This window comes from Lissotriton vulgaris, chromosome 4_1 (genome assembly GCF_964263255.1).
Source record: "Lissotriton vulgaris chromosome 4_1, aLisVul1.2, whole genome shotgun sequence".
Classification (NCBI taxonomy): domain Eukaryota; kingdom Metazoa; phylum Chordata; class Amphibia; order Caudata; family Salamandridae; genus Lissotriton; species Lissotriton vulgaris.
Window position 1 is genome coordinate 1870635494 of NC_141691.1, and position 15386 is coordinate 1870650879.

At 42.7% G+C, this 15386-nt stretch overlaps 1 protein-coding gene across 3 annotated transcripts in view; it reads right to left on the reverse strand.

Annotated features, from left to right (window-relative positions):
* The window catches only part of TMEM65 (transmembrane protein 65), a 271856-nt gene that overhangs the window by 192676 nt on the left and 63794 nt on the right, over window positions 1-15386 (reverse strand). For all 3 annotated transcript variants that reach the window (XR_015309927.1, XM_086966193.1, XM_086966192.1), the window contains one exon: window positions 14720-14764. Coding sequence is in view for 2 of the 3 variants with exons in the window: in XM_086966193.1 (XP_086822319.1) it covers window positions 14720-14764 (45 nt within the window). In the remaining variant the exon portion in view is untranslated. The remainder of the gene's footprint in view (window positions 1-14719; window positions 14765-15386) is intronic.

Below are 15386 nucleotides of genomic sequence, written 5' to 3' on the forward strand. Positions count from 1 at the left end.
GATGTAATGCACTACCTTGATGATTTCTTATTTCTTGGGGCAGCCGGGGGTCTTGAATGTGGCCGGGCCTTGGCCGAATTTTGTGTGTTGATGAAACAGTTAGGCGTGCCATTGGCGCCGGGTAAAACAGTGGGTCCTACGACTTGCCTCGAGTTTCTGGGGATCGAGTTGGACTCCATTGAGGGGTGTTTCCGTTTGCCAGCCGAGAAAGTGTTGAAGTTCAGGGCTGCGCTGCAACTGTGTATAAATGCATCAAAAGTTACGCTGCAACAATTACAGCAAGTGGTGGGACAGTTGAATTTTGCCCTGAGGGTGATACCAATGGCCCGCCCCTTTTCCCGTTCAATTGCCCAAGCGATGGTCGGCCTTAAAGAAGGCCATCATCGCACGAGACTATCGGCCGAGATCCGCCAGGACATGCGTATTTGGTTAGCATTCTTGGCGGATTTCAATGGTAGAATCGTCTGGAATAAACCAGCCGTGTCTTCTGAGGAGCTGGGGCTGTGGACAGATTCGGCGGGAAGCATAGGTTTTGGCGCCATTTTCGGCACAAAATGGTCGGCACAAAGATGGCCGACTTGGTGGCATGAGAAGGGTCTGACGAGTAATATTGCTTTCCTCGAACTGTTTCCCATCTTGGTGGCCTTGAGAACATGGCCCGATGGGTTCAAAAATCACTCGGTCATATTTTGGTCGGACAATATGACTGTGGTCGAGTGCATCAATAGTCAGGCAGCACGTTGTAAACTGATCTTAAGACTGCTTAAAGAAATTGTTTTACTATGTATGCAATTGAACGTGCTATTCAGAGCAAAACACGTGCCAGGGGTGATGAATCAGGCAGCTGACGCACTGTCTCGTTTTCAAATGCAGGCTTTTTCGGGTTTCCTTCCCTCAGCGGACCCGGAGCCGGCACCCTTTACCGAGGCTCTCTGGTCTCTCGGTGCCCCGAACTTCGTCACCTCGTGGGAGAGAGTCTAGCACCAAGGACGAGGAAGGCATATGAAGGGGCGTTTCGGGCCTATTTAGCCTTTTTGGGGAGTGATAGAGAGCGACTTTGGGGTCATGAGGAATGGGTGGTGAATTTCCTGATGTCCTTACGTAGGGCTGGGAAATCGGTGGCTACGGCCCAGAGGCATCGTGCTGCCATTTCCTTTGTTGCCAGAGCACACGCTATCCAGGACCCAACAGCGTCCTTCGTTGTACAGAAAGCGCTGCGTGGGTGGCAACGCCTGGAGGGTCGCAGAGTAGATGAAAGGCGCCCGATAGGTTTGGATAGATTGTCCCAGTTGTTGGCTACACTTCCTGCCACATGTTCATCTCAGTTTGAGGCAGTGCTGTTCCGAGCCGCGTTTACGCTAGCATTTCACGGAGCAATGCGGGTAAGCGAACTAGTTGCAAGGAACAAACTGGATGTGGCGGGGGGTTTGTGCCGGGAACACGTCCAGATCAGGGGAGAAACAATGACTATCTCCTTTGTAAGGTCTAAGACTGACCAGGATGGGATGGGTGACTGCGTCATCATACGCAGGATTCCTGGGTCCTCCATATGTCCGGTAAAGTGTTTAGAGGATTACCTAGCACGAAGGGTGGCATCATGGGGGGGGACTTTGTTAAGACACGCGGACGCCACCCCACTGACGAAATTTCAGTTTCAGCGGGTGCTTGCGATGTCTGTTGCCGCTGCGGGCTTGAACCCGGGCGAATTTGGGACCCATTCCTTTCGGATAGGGGCTGCTACTGAAGCTACAGCCAGGGGTCTTAATGTTGAGCAAGTGAAACGAATGGGGCGTTGGTCCTCCAATTGTTATAAAAGATATGTGCGGTTGCACATGTTGTGAAGCTGTAATTATGTACTCTGTACTCACGCTTCTTGTTTTTGTTTGGTTTCAGTTACGCAAGCCTACGAGGCGGGGCGGACTATGCAGTCGACCTTACACCGGGCCAGCGGTCAGACATCACCGGCTGTGAAAAAGGAGGTGTGGGTCGTGGGCCACTCATACGTGAGGCGTGCCGCAGACGTATTCAAAGCAGGTGACATGATTCACGTAGCTGGGGAATACGGGTACAGGATGTCCTTCTACGGAAGGGGCGGTCTCTGTATTGACCAGTTTCAAACATTTTTTGAGGGTTTGTTAGGGCGGACAAGGTCACCGCCGTCTATAGTTATAGTGCATGTTGGGGGCAATGATTTGGTCACCATCGGTAGACGACTACTCCTGGAGGCAATGCTTTCCACTGTAAGTTGGTTGGCGAGGAGAGTTCCGGGGTGCACGATTACATGGTCCCATTTGATTCCACGAAAGGTGTGGCGGGGGGCTATCTCTATACCTGCTTTGAATCACTCTGTTAGAAAGCTTAACAATAAAGTGAGTAGGTTGTTCCGTTCCAGGACATTGCATTCTATTTCTCATAGCTGTATTAATGATGACAGGATGTATTCGGGGGATGGTGTGCATTTGTCTTGGGAGGGGAATGAGTTGTTCTTAGGAGACTTCTTAGCATGGTTGAACTCTTTGAAACATGACCTTTAGGTAGGAGTTTTGTGGGGGGTCCGGATAGCCGGTCAACTATCCGGCCTGTGGCGGTAAGGTCATGATCGGTGAGCACTAATTGGAAGATCCCTATGAGTGGGCGTCACCCAACACGGATGGGAGCGCTCGGGGGAGGTGGCCTTTGGCCCCTCAACGGGGAGGCGGTCCCTTCTAAGGATGGGTCGCCGGAAGAAGAGGAAAGGCGGTCAAGGCCCCTTCCTGTGTAGGAGGGGTTACAGCCCCCTCCTGGGGAATTTCCCGGGGCCAGTGACATCTGCGACGGCAGATGCGGTAAGTTGTGTGGGGTTGGGGGGAGGTCTACGATACCTTCTAGATACCTCACACGAGTCTTCGAACGACCTTTAACTGGCGTCGAGTTGATAAGTGCCCCCGTCAAGACAAGGGAAATTGTAGTAGTTGCACGTGAGTACGCCTCAGTGCTGTCGCCCCTCCCAAGTGGGGGGGGTATGTCTGGTTAGGGATCTTGACACCGGTTACGACCTTGCCGTTGGCCCTTAAACGTTAGGATGTACAATTTCAATATTTCAAGTAAATGTTTTTGTAGGATGTTAGATCGGCTAGGAGAACCTCTGTATTAGAGAATCTGTTAAGGTTAGCCAAACATCGCAGTGTGGTATGAAATTGTACATTAATGTTTAAATGTTTTAATTTTTTGTTTTAATAAATACGGCCGGGAGGGTCACTCCCTCCCACTTCCAAAAACTTCAAGAACCGTTTCCGGATTCCCTCATTTGGGGATTGTGTTGAGAGGGGGTGGCGGGTATCTCAGCCATATGGAAAGGGGCGACCACTCGGTCCCCCCGAACGTATGGCAGAGTGCCTCGATCCCCCCGGGAAGACATTTTTGGGCGGGAGGCGCGTCTCGGCTGGTATGCCCGAAGCGGCGTAGCCGGGGCGCGCTTTTTCCCGCCCTTGAGTGGGCTGGCCTAGACACGGACGCCGCCGGCCACGCCCTCGGGGCAGGCAGGGGCGGGTTTACGCCCGCCCTGAAGATGGATAAAAAGAGACGCAAGACCAGAAGACATCCTCTTGTTCCTGTGCTCTGAAGCTGCACCTCCCCGCTGCACGTGAGCTCGAGACGGAACGAAGAGCCAATTTTGACCCACCCACCAGCCCCTGAGGACAGCTAGTTGTTTTAATAAAGTTGATCAGTTATTCTATTTCGTTTTCAGGTTGTTTTGGTGTTATGTGATATTTAATGTGTAATAAAGATTGGTATAATGTTACAAGTTGGTGATTAAAGAATGTCGGATTTAAGGTCCATTTAGACACAGGTTTTTCGGTCATAGTGGCCAATGTAGTTTCGTTTAGTTAGCACTTGTCGTATTTATTTCGGTCAGGCAGTAGGCGGTAAGGTCATGATCGGTGAGCACTAATTGGAAGATCCCTATGAGTGGGCGTCACCCAACACGGATGGGAGCGCTCGGGGGAGGTGGCCTTTGGCCCCTCAACGGGGAGGCGGTCCCTTCTAAGGATGGGTCGCCGGAAGAAGAGGAAAGGCGGTCAAGGCCCCTTCCTGTGTAGGAGGGGTTACAGCCCCCTCCTGGGGAATTTCCCGGGGCCAGTGACATCTGCGACGGCAGATGCGGTAAGTTGTGTGGGGTTGGGGGGAGGTCTACGATACCTTCTAGATACCTCACACGAGTCTTCGAACGACCTTTAACTGGCGTCGAGTTGATAAGTGCCCCCGTCAAGACAAGGGAAATTGTAGTAGTTGCACGTGAGTACGCCTCAGTGCTGTCGCCCCTCCCAAGTGGGGGGGGTATGTCTGGTTAGGGATCTTGACACCGGTTACGACCTTGCCGTTGGCCCTTAAACGTTAGGATGTACAATTTCAATATTTCAAGTAAATGTTTTTGTAGGATGTTAGATCGGCTAGGAGAACCTCTGTATTAGAGAATCTGTTAAGGTTAGCCAAACATCGCAGTGTGGTATGAAATTGTACATTAATGTTTAAATGTTTTAATTTTTTGTTTTAATAAATACGGCCGGGAGGGTCACTCCCTCCCACTTCCAAAAACTTCAAGAACCGTTTCCGGATTCCCTCATTTGGGGATTGTGTTGAGAGGGGGTGGCGGGTATCTCAGCCATAATATATATATATATATATATATATATATATATATATATATATATATATATATATATATATATATATATATATATATATATATATATATATATATATATATATATATATATATATCTATATATATATATATCTATCTATATATCTATATATATCACAACAACTTGGCTCGTTTTTGGTTGACCCCTGGCGCGTCTCTTATCGGTGCGAGTTCCTCGGCAGAGCCCCGCCGAATTCAATCGTCCACTCCTCCCTTTTCCAGGAAATGAACACGCAGTCGTCAGGATCTCGCTTTCCAATTTCTTTATTTATCCATAGTTCTCAATGTCAATTCAATTACCAACGCGTTTCGCCGCCAACTGGCGGCTTGATCACGGTCAATATTCAGTCTGCCCACTAACTTCCTTTAAGGAGTGGTTACACAAAGCCACATGATATTTACGTGACTTCTTGTCATTACAGCTAAGAATTATGGGTTTCGTAGTTCATTTCATATGCAAACCGCATTGTATTTACAAACACATTGTTATCTACTCATGCAAACATTATTATGCATCATATTGTCACAATGTTACAGATGTTATTTAACTGTATGAGGTCCTGGTTATTTTTACCCTGACACATTCCCCAATTGGTCATACATTTATTCATTCATTGCCCGAAATCCGGGTTACCATTGTAATTTTATCGGGTTCCGCCCTCTAGTGGGCCAATTTACCAGTGATATTTATTTCTCAGACATAACGCCCTCCAGTGGGTTTAAAGTTCTACCCTTCTAATCGCAACCTTAAACTGTGCTTGCACCAATATGAGAAACTCTCGGTTTACAACTAATTCTAATGTGTTTGTCTGTTACCCATATGCTTTTATGTCATATTACGGAAGGAAAGGTTTTTTATACTGTTTACGTGTCATTTTCCCAATCTAATGGTTTCACAGTTAGGTGTTTTTATCGGTTTGTCTTATTGTTTACAAATTAATTATTTACAGATGTACATAGAGTTCCTCGCTCTGATTCAGACCGTCCAGATGTAAAGTTCTGAAGTTCAATATTTGACGTGACTCTCTGCATCTTAGTTTCCGTTCTCTGTCCCCCCCTCTCTCATGAGGGACAATGGTTTCCAACGCATAGAATTTCAGAAGTTTCCAGTCCCCATTGTGTGCAGCCTCCATGTGCTTTGCGATGGCGTTTCCTCGGTCTTTATTCGCCGTAGCCCTTATGTGTTCTAAAATTCTTAGTTTTAGTTCTTTCTTTGTGCTGCCAATATATTTTAATGCACATGGGCATTCTATTACGTAAACTACGTATTCAGTTTTGCAGTTTATCAGTTGTTTAATTATCCAAGATTTTTTGTTGGGCAGTGTTACTTCTGTTTTATTCACGGCAATCTGACATGCTTTACACTGTTGAAATTTTATAAAGCCTTTACTTTTCAACCATTGAATGCCTTTTTTCTTTTTGTCCGGGTCTTGATGGTAACTATGTACCAATTTATCTCTCAGGCTAGTCGCCCGTCTGAATGTTACTTCAGGATGTTTTCCCATTATTTTCCCGGCAGTGTCGTCTAGATGTAGAATTTTCCAATTCTTTCTTAAGATGTTTACGATCTGTTTTGATTCTCTTGAATGGTCCAAAATAAGTCTCACCTTTTGATTTTCAGGTAGCATTTCAACGGCGGGGCTCTGCCGAGGAACTCACACCGATAAGAGACGCGCCAGGGGTCAACCAAAAACGAGCAAAGTTGTTGTGAAATACGAGGCGGACCCGGTGCACGCCAAATCGAAGCCAGAAGAGGCGCGGATGTGAACGGGGTGGAGAAACGAACGGACCGGCGGACCGGCATCGAAGGGTGAAGGTAAGCACGGTCGCAGTTCGGGTTATCCTACTGAACACTAGCGCCCATGAGAAAAGCTATAATGCTGACATTTGGTTTATTCCGAGTTTAAAGGGGTGGATCAGTTGCGCTGGATCGTGGCCATAATTGAGAACAATCCGAGACGATTGAATGTGGCGGATATTTCAAACAGTAGCAACATTGTTACCCAGCCTCTCTGGTAGGATCTCAAAACATTCCAGGAAAAGAACAAGTGCGGTCTACAATAAATTATTTAACCACGAAAACGAAACAAGTTCTCTACAATTAAAGAACCTAAATTGAATAACATGGAACAAAGAGAAGCAAAGCGGAGTGAGCATTTAAATTCCCTCTTTGATGAAAACACAGTGGTGCAGGATAAAGAAAAAAATCAAACAGAGTACACAGAAATCAGACACGAGGAGCAAACTAAAACTATGGAAAAAGTGGAGTAAAAAAGAAATAAATAAGTGGTGGGAGCTGATCACTTTAAAAAAATATCTGGAAGTGAAAAGGGTACCAAGCGGCTTGCGAATTTCACTCATGCCGAGCCAGCAGGACGCTTCAAATGACCTGCTAAAGGAATGGGGTCAACATATACTAGACTCCTCACTAGGATTAATGACCATCTTGGTAAAACATCTAGAGATATCACTGACAAAAATTAAAGAGGAACAATTGGAATTGGAAAAAGAACTGGCTGCAACTGAATTGAATCAGGAAATGACAAAATTGAAAACGGACTTGGAAAAATATGTGGAAAAGCATGAGGACATTGTGAGAAATCGTAAACAAATGAAATATCAAAGAGACAAAGACGATTATGCGCAAGGACGCATATTCACGTATGCATAGAAATTTGAAATTTTTCAAGATTATAAATTACAAAAAAACAATTCTCAAAGCTCCCCGAGTGTCACATCACTAACATCAACAGGAACCAGCGAAGATGGATCAGAAGAGACTATGGATCAAACCACTCGGGATTTTTTAGGGGACACGAGGTTGGTTCTCAGCCAAAGAAATTGGGAACAAAATCAACACCAAGGAGGAAGAGCGAAAGGAAGAGGTCGCAAATGGGTACCCAGAACAGGTGCCCCGGGAGCAACAAAAAAATCAGAAGAGGCAACAGGAGGAAGTGGCTCCTCCGAACAAATTGGAACCAAAACCAGGAGCATGCGTCTGAAAAACATAAAGTGAACTGGCAAGAAGATGAAACAACAGATGAATTGGTAATTATGAACCTGTCATCACGTCCTCTAAACCCTAACGAGAATTCTCTACTGAAACATGGAATCAACTTCTGTCCAACAGAATCAATGGATATGGCAGAGACATGTATAGATATATACAAATATATCCGGAAAATCAAATTGGCAAAAATATTTCAGGAGAATCAACAAATGTCAAATTACACAAAGAACAAAAAGAAAAAACTAATGGAATTGAATACGGAAGTACAAGGATTAACAACAACTAACTTACCAGCATTAATGACCCTTGTAAATCTCGATGTTATGGAAGATTGCGACATAATCACAGAAGAAGTGGCCTGCCCTCAAAAGGGAGCTGGTTTAAGTGGAAAAAAACCTCCATCCAAGTTTTACTCTCAATTGCCACAAGGAAACAAAATCGACCGATTTCAGGAGGCAGTAATTCAGGATATCTATAAAATCAAAGGTACTAAATATCGGGATAACTTGAAGGCAGAAGAAAGACTAGCCTTAAAAAATCTCATGGAAGATCTAACAATAACAATTAATGGCCGACGAGGGCGGAAATATTGTTATTTTGGACAAAAAAGATTATGTAACTGAAGCCCATTCACAACTGAGGAACAAACAATATTACAGGAAATTGGATCAAAATCCAACTAAAATCTTTAAAACAAACCTAGATAAAAAAATCAAAGAATGGCACAGTGAAAATTTGATCGATAATGATTAATGCAAATTTCTGACAACTGAACATCCGATAACCGCCACTATTTATTTTCTACCGAAAGTACATAAGAACCCACTAAAACCACCAGGGAGACCAATTGTTTCTGCAAAGGGTTCACTTATGGAACCGGTGGCCAATTATATCGATTATTTTCTTATGCCCTTTGTTTTAAATTTGAGTTCATATTTGCGTGACACAACCGATCTGTTGAAAAATCTTCAAGAACTTCCATGGCAACCTAATTACATGTTAATCACTATGGATGTAATTGCCTTATATACAAACATTGACCACAGCATTGGCGCAAAAGCATGTGCGTTCTTTTTAAAGGAAAGAAATATTCAATTCAATAGACATAACCAGATGCTTCTGGATATGATTGAACTATGTCTCACCCAAAACATCTTTCTTTTCGCGGAAGAAATCTATCAGCAAATCAAAGGCTGTTCAATGGGTTTCTTCTTCAGCCCAGCCTTTGCATGTCTCACGATGGGATGGTGGGAACAACAAGTGGCTTGGCATCCGGACAATGATCATCATGTAAATAAAATAGCGAAGTGGCTGAGATACATAGGTGATCTCCTAATAGTGTGGGATGGATCAGCTCAGGAATTTGAAACCTATTTCAATTCATTGAACTCGACAGACACAAATCTCAGATTCATATATAATATCAGTCGTGATCAAGCAACCTTTCTGGACACCACAATATACATTCATAACAACAAAGTGGAGACTACATTATATAGGAAAGATGCATCGACTAATGCCACACTTCATGCGGAAAGTTTCCATCAAGCCTCAGTGAAAAACAACATACAGTACGGTGAATTCTTAAGATTACGTCGCATATGCTCTCAAGATAAGGAATGGATAACCAACAGTTGCGACATGGCAAAAAGATTTAAACGACGAGGGTACAAACAAGGAGTCATCACAAAAGGCTGGATGAGAGCAAATGAGAAAAAGAGGGAAGAAATCCTCCAAATCAACCCAAAAAAGAAAGATGAAATACTACCTGAAAATCAAAAGGTGAGACTTATTTTGGACCATTCAAGAGAATCAAAACAGATCGTAAACATCTTAAAGAATTGGAAAATTCTACATCTAGACGACACTGCCGGGAAAATAATGGGAAAACATCCTGAAGTAACATTCAGACGGGTGACTAGCCTGAGAGATAAGTTGGTACATAGTTACCATCAAGACCCGGACAAAAAGAAAAAAGGCATTCAATGGTTGAAAAGTAAAGGCTTTATAAAATTTCAACGGTGTAAAGCATGTCAGATTGCCGTGAATAAAACAGAAGTAACACTGCCCAACAAAAAATCTTGGATAATTAAACAACTGATAAACTGCAAAACTGAATACGTAGTTTACGTAATAGAATGCCCATGTGCATTAAAATATATTGGCAGCACAAAGAAAGAACTAAAACTAAGAATTTTAGAACACATAAGGGCTACAGCGAATAAAGACAGAGGAAACGCCATCGCAAAGCACATGGAGGCTGCACACAATGGGGACTGGAAACTTCTGAAATTCTATGCATTGGAAACCATTGTCCCGCATGAGAGAGGGGGGGACAGAGAACGGAAACTAAGATGTAGAGAGTCACATCAAATATTGAACTTCAGAACTTTACATCCGGACGGTCTGAATCAGAGCAAAGAACTCTATGTACATCTGTAAATAATTTAATTTGTAAACAATAAGACAAACAGATTAAAACACCTAACTGTGAAATCATTAGATTGGGAAAATGACACGTAAACAGTATAAAAAACCTTTCCTTCCGTAATATGACATAAAAGCATATGGGTAACAGACAAACACATTAGAATTAGTTGTAAACCGAGAGTTTCTCATTTTGGTGCAAACACAGTTTAAGGTTGCGATTAGAAGGGTAGAACTTTAAGCCCACTGGAGGGCGTTATGTCTGAGAAATAAATATCACTGATAAATTGGCCCACTAGAGGGCGGAACCCGATAAAATTACAATGGTAACCCGGATTTCGGGCAATGAATGAATAAATGTATGACCAATTGGGGAATGTGTCAGGGTAAAAATAACCAGGACCTCATAACAGTTAAATAACATCTGTAACATTGTGACAATATGATGCATAATAATGTTTGCATGAGTAGATAACAATGTGTTTGTAAATACAATGCGGTTTGCATATGAAATGAACTACGAAACCCATAATTCTTAGCTGTAATGACAGGAAGTCACGTAAAAATCATGTGGCTTTGTGTAACCACTCCTTAAAGGAAGTTAGTGGGCAGACTGAATATTGACCGTGATCAAGCCGTCAGTTGGCGGCGAAACGCGTTGGTAATTGAATTGACATTGAGAACTATGGATAAATAAAGAAATTGGAAAGCGAGATCCTGACGAGTGCGTGTTCATTTTATATTATATATATATATATATATATATATATATATATATATATATATATATATATATATATATATCTTGAGTCCGTAGTACAAGGAACCACTCGAGCTACATCGAAGGCTCCAAGCAAAAGCCTTTATTCAAAAGGTAAGGGAAACATACTTTGGCAGAATCCTTTTAGCAGTCACACGCCTGCCTGACGCGTTTTTCGGTAATTCTCCTCAGAGGCTTCTGGCGGATGAGATGCACCACCGCACTTCCCAGTTCTCTCCAATGTTAATGCGCACCTGTTTCGGTTGCTTATTAAGACTGCGCTGCGGATTATGGGAATTGTAGTGCCGGTTTCGGGTGCAATGTTCTGCCGGCTTCTTTGCAAGACCCGGGATGGGCCCCCGCCTCAGATGTTTTCCAAAATCCTACATGATGTAGCTCCAAATGGCCTGGCAGGATGACAGACCACACGGCTCCCAAGTTACCAGGATGGTGCATTCCTTACGGCACGGCCGCCGTGTAAACATTGAGGCTCCAGCTTGAGTCCGTAGTACAAGGAATCACTCGAGCTATTCATGTAGGATTTTGGAAAACATCTGAGGCGGGGGCCCATCCCGGGTCTTGAAAAGAAGCCGGCAGAACATTGCACCCGAAACCGGCACTACAATTCCCATAATCCGCAGCGCAGTCTTAATAAGCAACCGAAACAGGTGCGCATTAACATTTGAGAGAACTGGGAAGTGTGGTGGTGCATCTCATCCGCCAGAAGCCTCTGAGGAGAATTATCGAAACGCGTCAGGCAGGTGTGTGACTGCTAAAAGGATTCTGCCAAAGTATGTTTCCCTTACCTTTTGAATAAAGGCTTTTGCTTGGAGCCTTCGATGTAGCTCGAGTGATTCCTTGTACTACGGACTCAAGCTGGAGCCTCAATGTTTACACGGCGGCCGTGCCGTAAGGAATGCACCATCCTGGTAACTTGGGAGCTGTGTGGTCTGTCATCCTGCCAGGCCATTTGGAGCTACATCATGTAGGATTTTGGAAAACATCTGAGGCGGGGGCCCATCCCGAGTCTTGAAAAGAAGCTGGCAGAACATTGCACCCGAAACCGGCACTACAATTCCCATAATCCGCAGCGCAGTCTTAATAAGCAACCAAAACAGGTGCGCATTAACATTGGAGAGAACTGGGAAGTGCGGTGGTGCATCTCATCCGCCAGAAGCCTCTGAGGAGAATTATCGAAACGCGTCAGGCAGGCGTATGACTGCTAAAAGGATTCTGCCAAAGTATGTTTCCCTTACCTTTTGAATAAAGGCTTTTGCTTGGAGCCTTCGATGTAGCTCGAGTGATTCCTTGTACTACGGACTCAAGCTGGAGCCTCAATATATATATATATATATATATATATATATATATATATATATATATATATATATATATATATATATATATATATACACATATATATATATACATATACACGCACACACACACACATATATACACACATATTACCTACTGGCAGTAGCCAGTAGGCAGTTATAGTTAGGACCTAGTTTCCTAGGAAAAGCTTTTTTGGAGTGGCCAATAACTTTGGAGCCGTTTGAGGAATCTTCATGAAATTTTCAAAACTTTTGGCCTGCTCAGGCCAGCTGCTGTTTTAAAAGTTTTAGGGTGATTCGTCAAGCGGGGGCCGAGAATAAAGGTGGGTCCCAAAACGTGTTTTGGCTATGTTAATTTCCGTAAGAAACTTTAGACACGTCTACAGCCTGAACTGCTGAACTGAATTACACCAAATTTGGCAGCGATAGCTCTTGGGCCAGAAAGCATGCTTTTCTTTAAATGGTGTAAATCTGTTCAGTAGTTTGAGATATTTAAAGATTTACAGATATCGATATTTGAGAATTGTGAGATCCAATTGGCTGAGCCCTCCCAAGCAAAAGCTGGTTTCTGATAGGCTGCCAACACTTCAAACCAGGAATATACATTTTACTAATAAATAATACATATATATTCTAGCCATAAATTCCATATTTAACACTTTTTAAAAACAAGGCATCAGGGACACTGAATGGGTAAGGGATTAGGTTTTTAAAGGGATTTTTAGGGTTAAGGTGTAGTACATTAAGGTAAAGACTAGTAAGGGTGGCCAATGTATTTTTTGGGTTCAGGGAGTGGCTAGAGGTAAAAGGAGGTAATAAGTATTGGGAGTCAAGGCACGAGTACAGGTAAATAAAATTAAGGCTTTTTTTAGGGTTCAGGGCGGGTAGATATAGAGGGATGTTGTTGCATATCCTGGGTATAGAGTCCAGGTCTTTGGGGTTTGGCTTTCCAAAACACGGGTGCAAGGACTCAGTTCAGTGTACCATCAGTGATTAAGGGGGTCTATGTTACTGCAGTCAGATACAACCAACCAAGCATTCCTGCAGGCATGGTATTTGTGCTTTCTATCTGACTAACAGTCCCACAACAAGTTCAAGATGCAGTTGTAATTCAACCCCAATTTTGATCTTGTAATAGCACACAAGTACAGCACCAAGAAAGGCAATATATATCTTAAAGTGTTTATTTCAACAGTTTCATTTTATTGCTTACTATATAAATAATACCCACACAAAACATAATTAAAACAGCACTCCTGCCTGTTGCTAGCAGCCAGAATAAAATTAACAGTTCTAACATGGTTTTTTAGGCTGTTCCTAGCAGCCTACAACTCTAAAGCTACTTCTATGTGCTACACTGAGAACACAGAATAGCTAACTTGCCTCTGGAGTTTCTTGTGGCCTTTTGCACTGCAACCTGATCATAGTGGTTCAACTGTTTCTCAGACATCAGCTGGGAGAGAGTTCTCCTTCAAGAAAACAACACACAATCGGTTGAGCTCAGCTTCTCTCATCACTGGACTTTTGGCCTAACCGTCAATGTTGCGGCAATCTGACAGGACCTCTTGTGATAACCTGGTGCAAAGGACTCCCAAACCTTATATAGGACATACTTGACCAATGACTTTTAGCCTGCATTGCAAAATCCAGTGGGGATTTTCTACAATCTGAGATACAACTGGTCTAAACCAACAAGATGAAAATCCATCAGCCTCCATGCTTATCATACTTGTAAGTCTACTGATCAATCTTGAAATGCAGATATTGAGTAATTTGTGCAGACTTGAGTCACCTGATGTTTTAACGAATCATTGTTTGAATGAAATAACACTTCACATTGTCTGCGAAAGATAATCACACACTGCATGTGAACCAAAGGCAGGTAGGCCAACTTAATGTTTTCAAAATAGAGTCTGCCCTTCACGTTCACAACACGGTAAAGAGCATTTAGTTTTACTGGGCGAATAGAGGTAACTGTTTTTAGGGTACATGGTTTTCTGGTTCAGGGGGCAGAGAGAGGTCAAGGATTTTAGGGTTTAGGGATAAATATAACTCGAGCGGCAAAAGCCAGGGACAGCACTTGGCCAGGCTTATATTTTGCAAGGGTTTAGGTTCGCCACTGGTATCTGGCGTACGGCTTCTCATGCTTTCTGTACAGCAAGAAGGAGAGCCGCACCACAACTGTGATAAACCAATAAGGTTTATTCCATTATGTTCTCATCAAAATGCTTACATAAAAAAATGGTCCCCTTTACCCCACACACAAAAGTAATGACAATACACTATTGTAGAAATCTAAACAATAAACCATTTAAAATTAATAGCAAATACAGTTACAGCTGCAGGCACCTGTCCTTTGCCACATTAATGGGTCTTGCATGAAAATTGGTATGAGGATACAAACAAGATTTAAGATAGCAACAGACTGTACTATACAATGCTGTAGGGATGCATGCCAGAAGTATCAGTTACCTGGAACACAATTTTAAAAACATAATTACCATGCCTCAGCTGTCCGGATGATGGGGGTGCAACTTCCAATTTTTCTGAAATTGAGAAATGGGGGAAAAAAATGTTAAATGATGAAAACCAAACATGTTGCAAATTTTTTATAAATTTTACATTTTCTATTCGAATGTGCCAAATAATTTATTGCTGGAAACCGACACAACACTGCAAAGCAAGTCTTTGTGGTTTATATAGTTTCATTTATCAGCAAACTCGATTATTAAATAAGCAAATTACATTTAATCACAGAACGTTCATTTACATTTTTTTTCTTTGCAGATTTTCAGATCATAGCCAATACAAACTTTGTGCAATATTGCCACAACACCATCTCAATAACACCTTCTCAAGATTAGATTACTGTAACCAAAATATTTTTTTTAAAGTGGTTTCCTTATAGTATATGAACATATATGAACTGTATTATATTTTAATTATGAATTTCTGTAATGATGTGTATGTAAATGATTTGTTCTTATCTGGTACTTTTATGAATGTTATGAAATTCGAATAAAGGTCTTTTGAACTTTTGAACTTTGATATGAACATTGTTAGCTGGTAAATATGGTGGTCAATGTTTTGTAAGGCAATAATACCATGATATTAGTATTCAAAACTGCCTGGAAGAAATTCCAGTCACTACTTTCAGTGGGAAGCAAA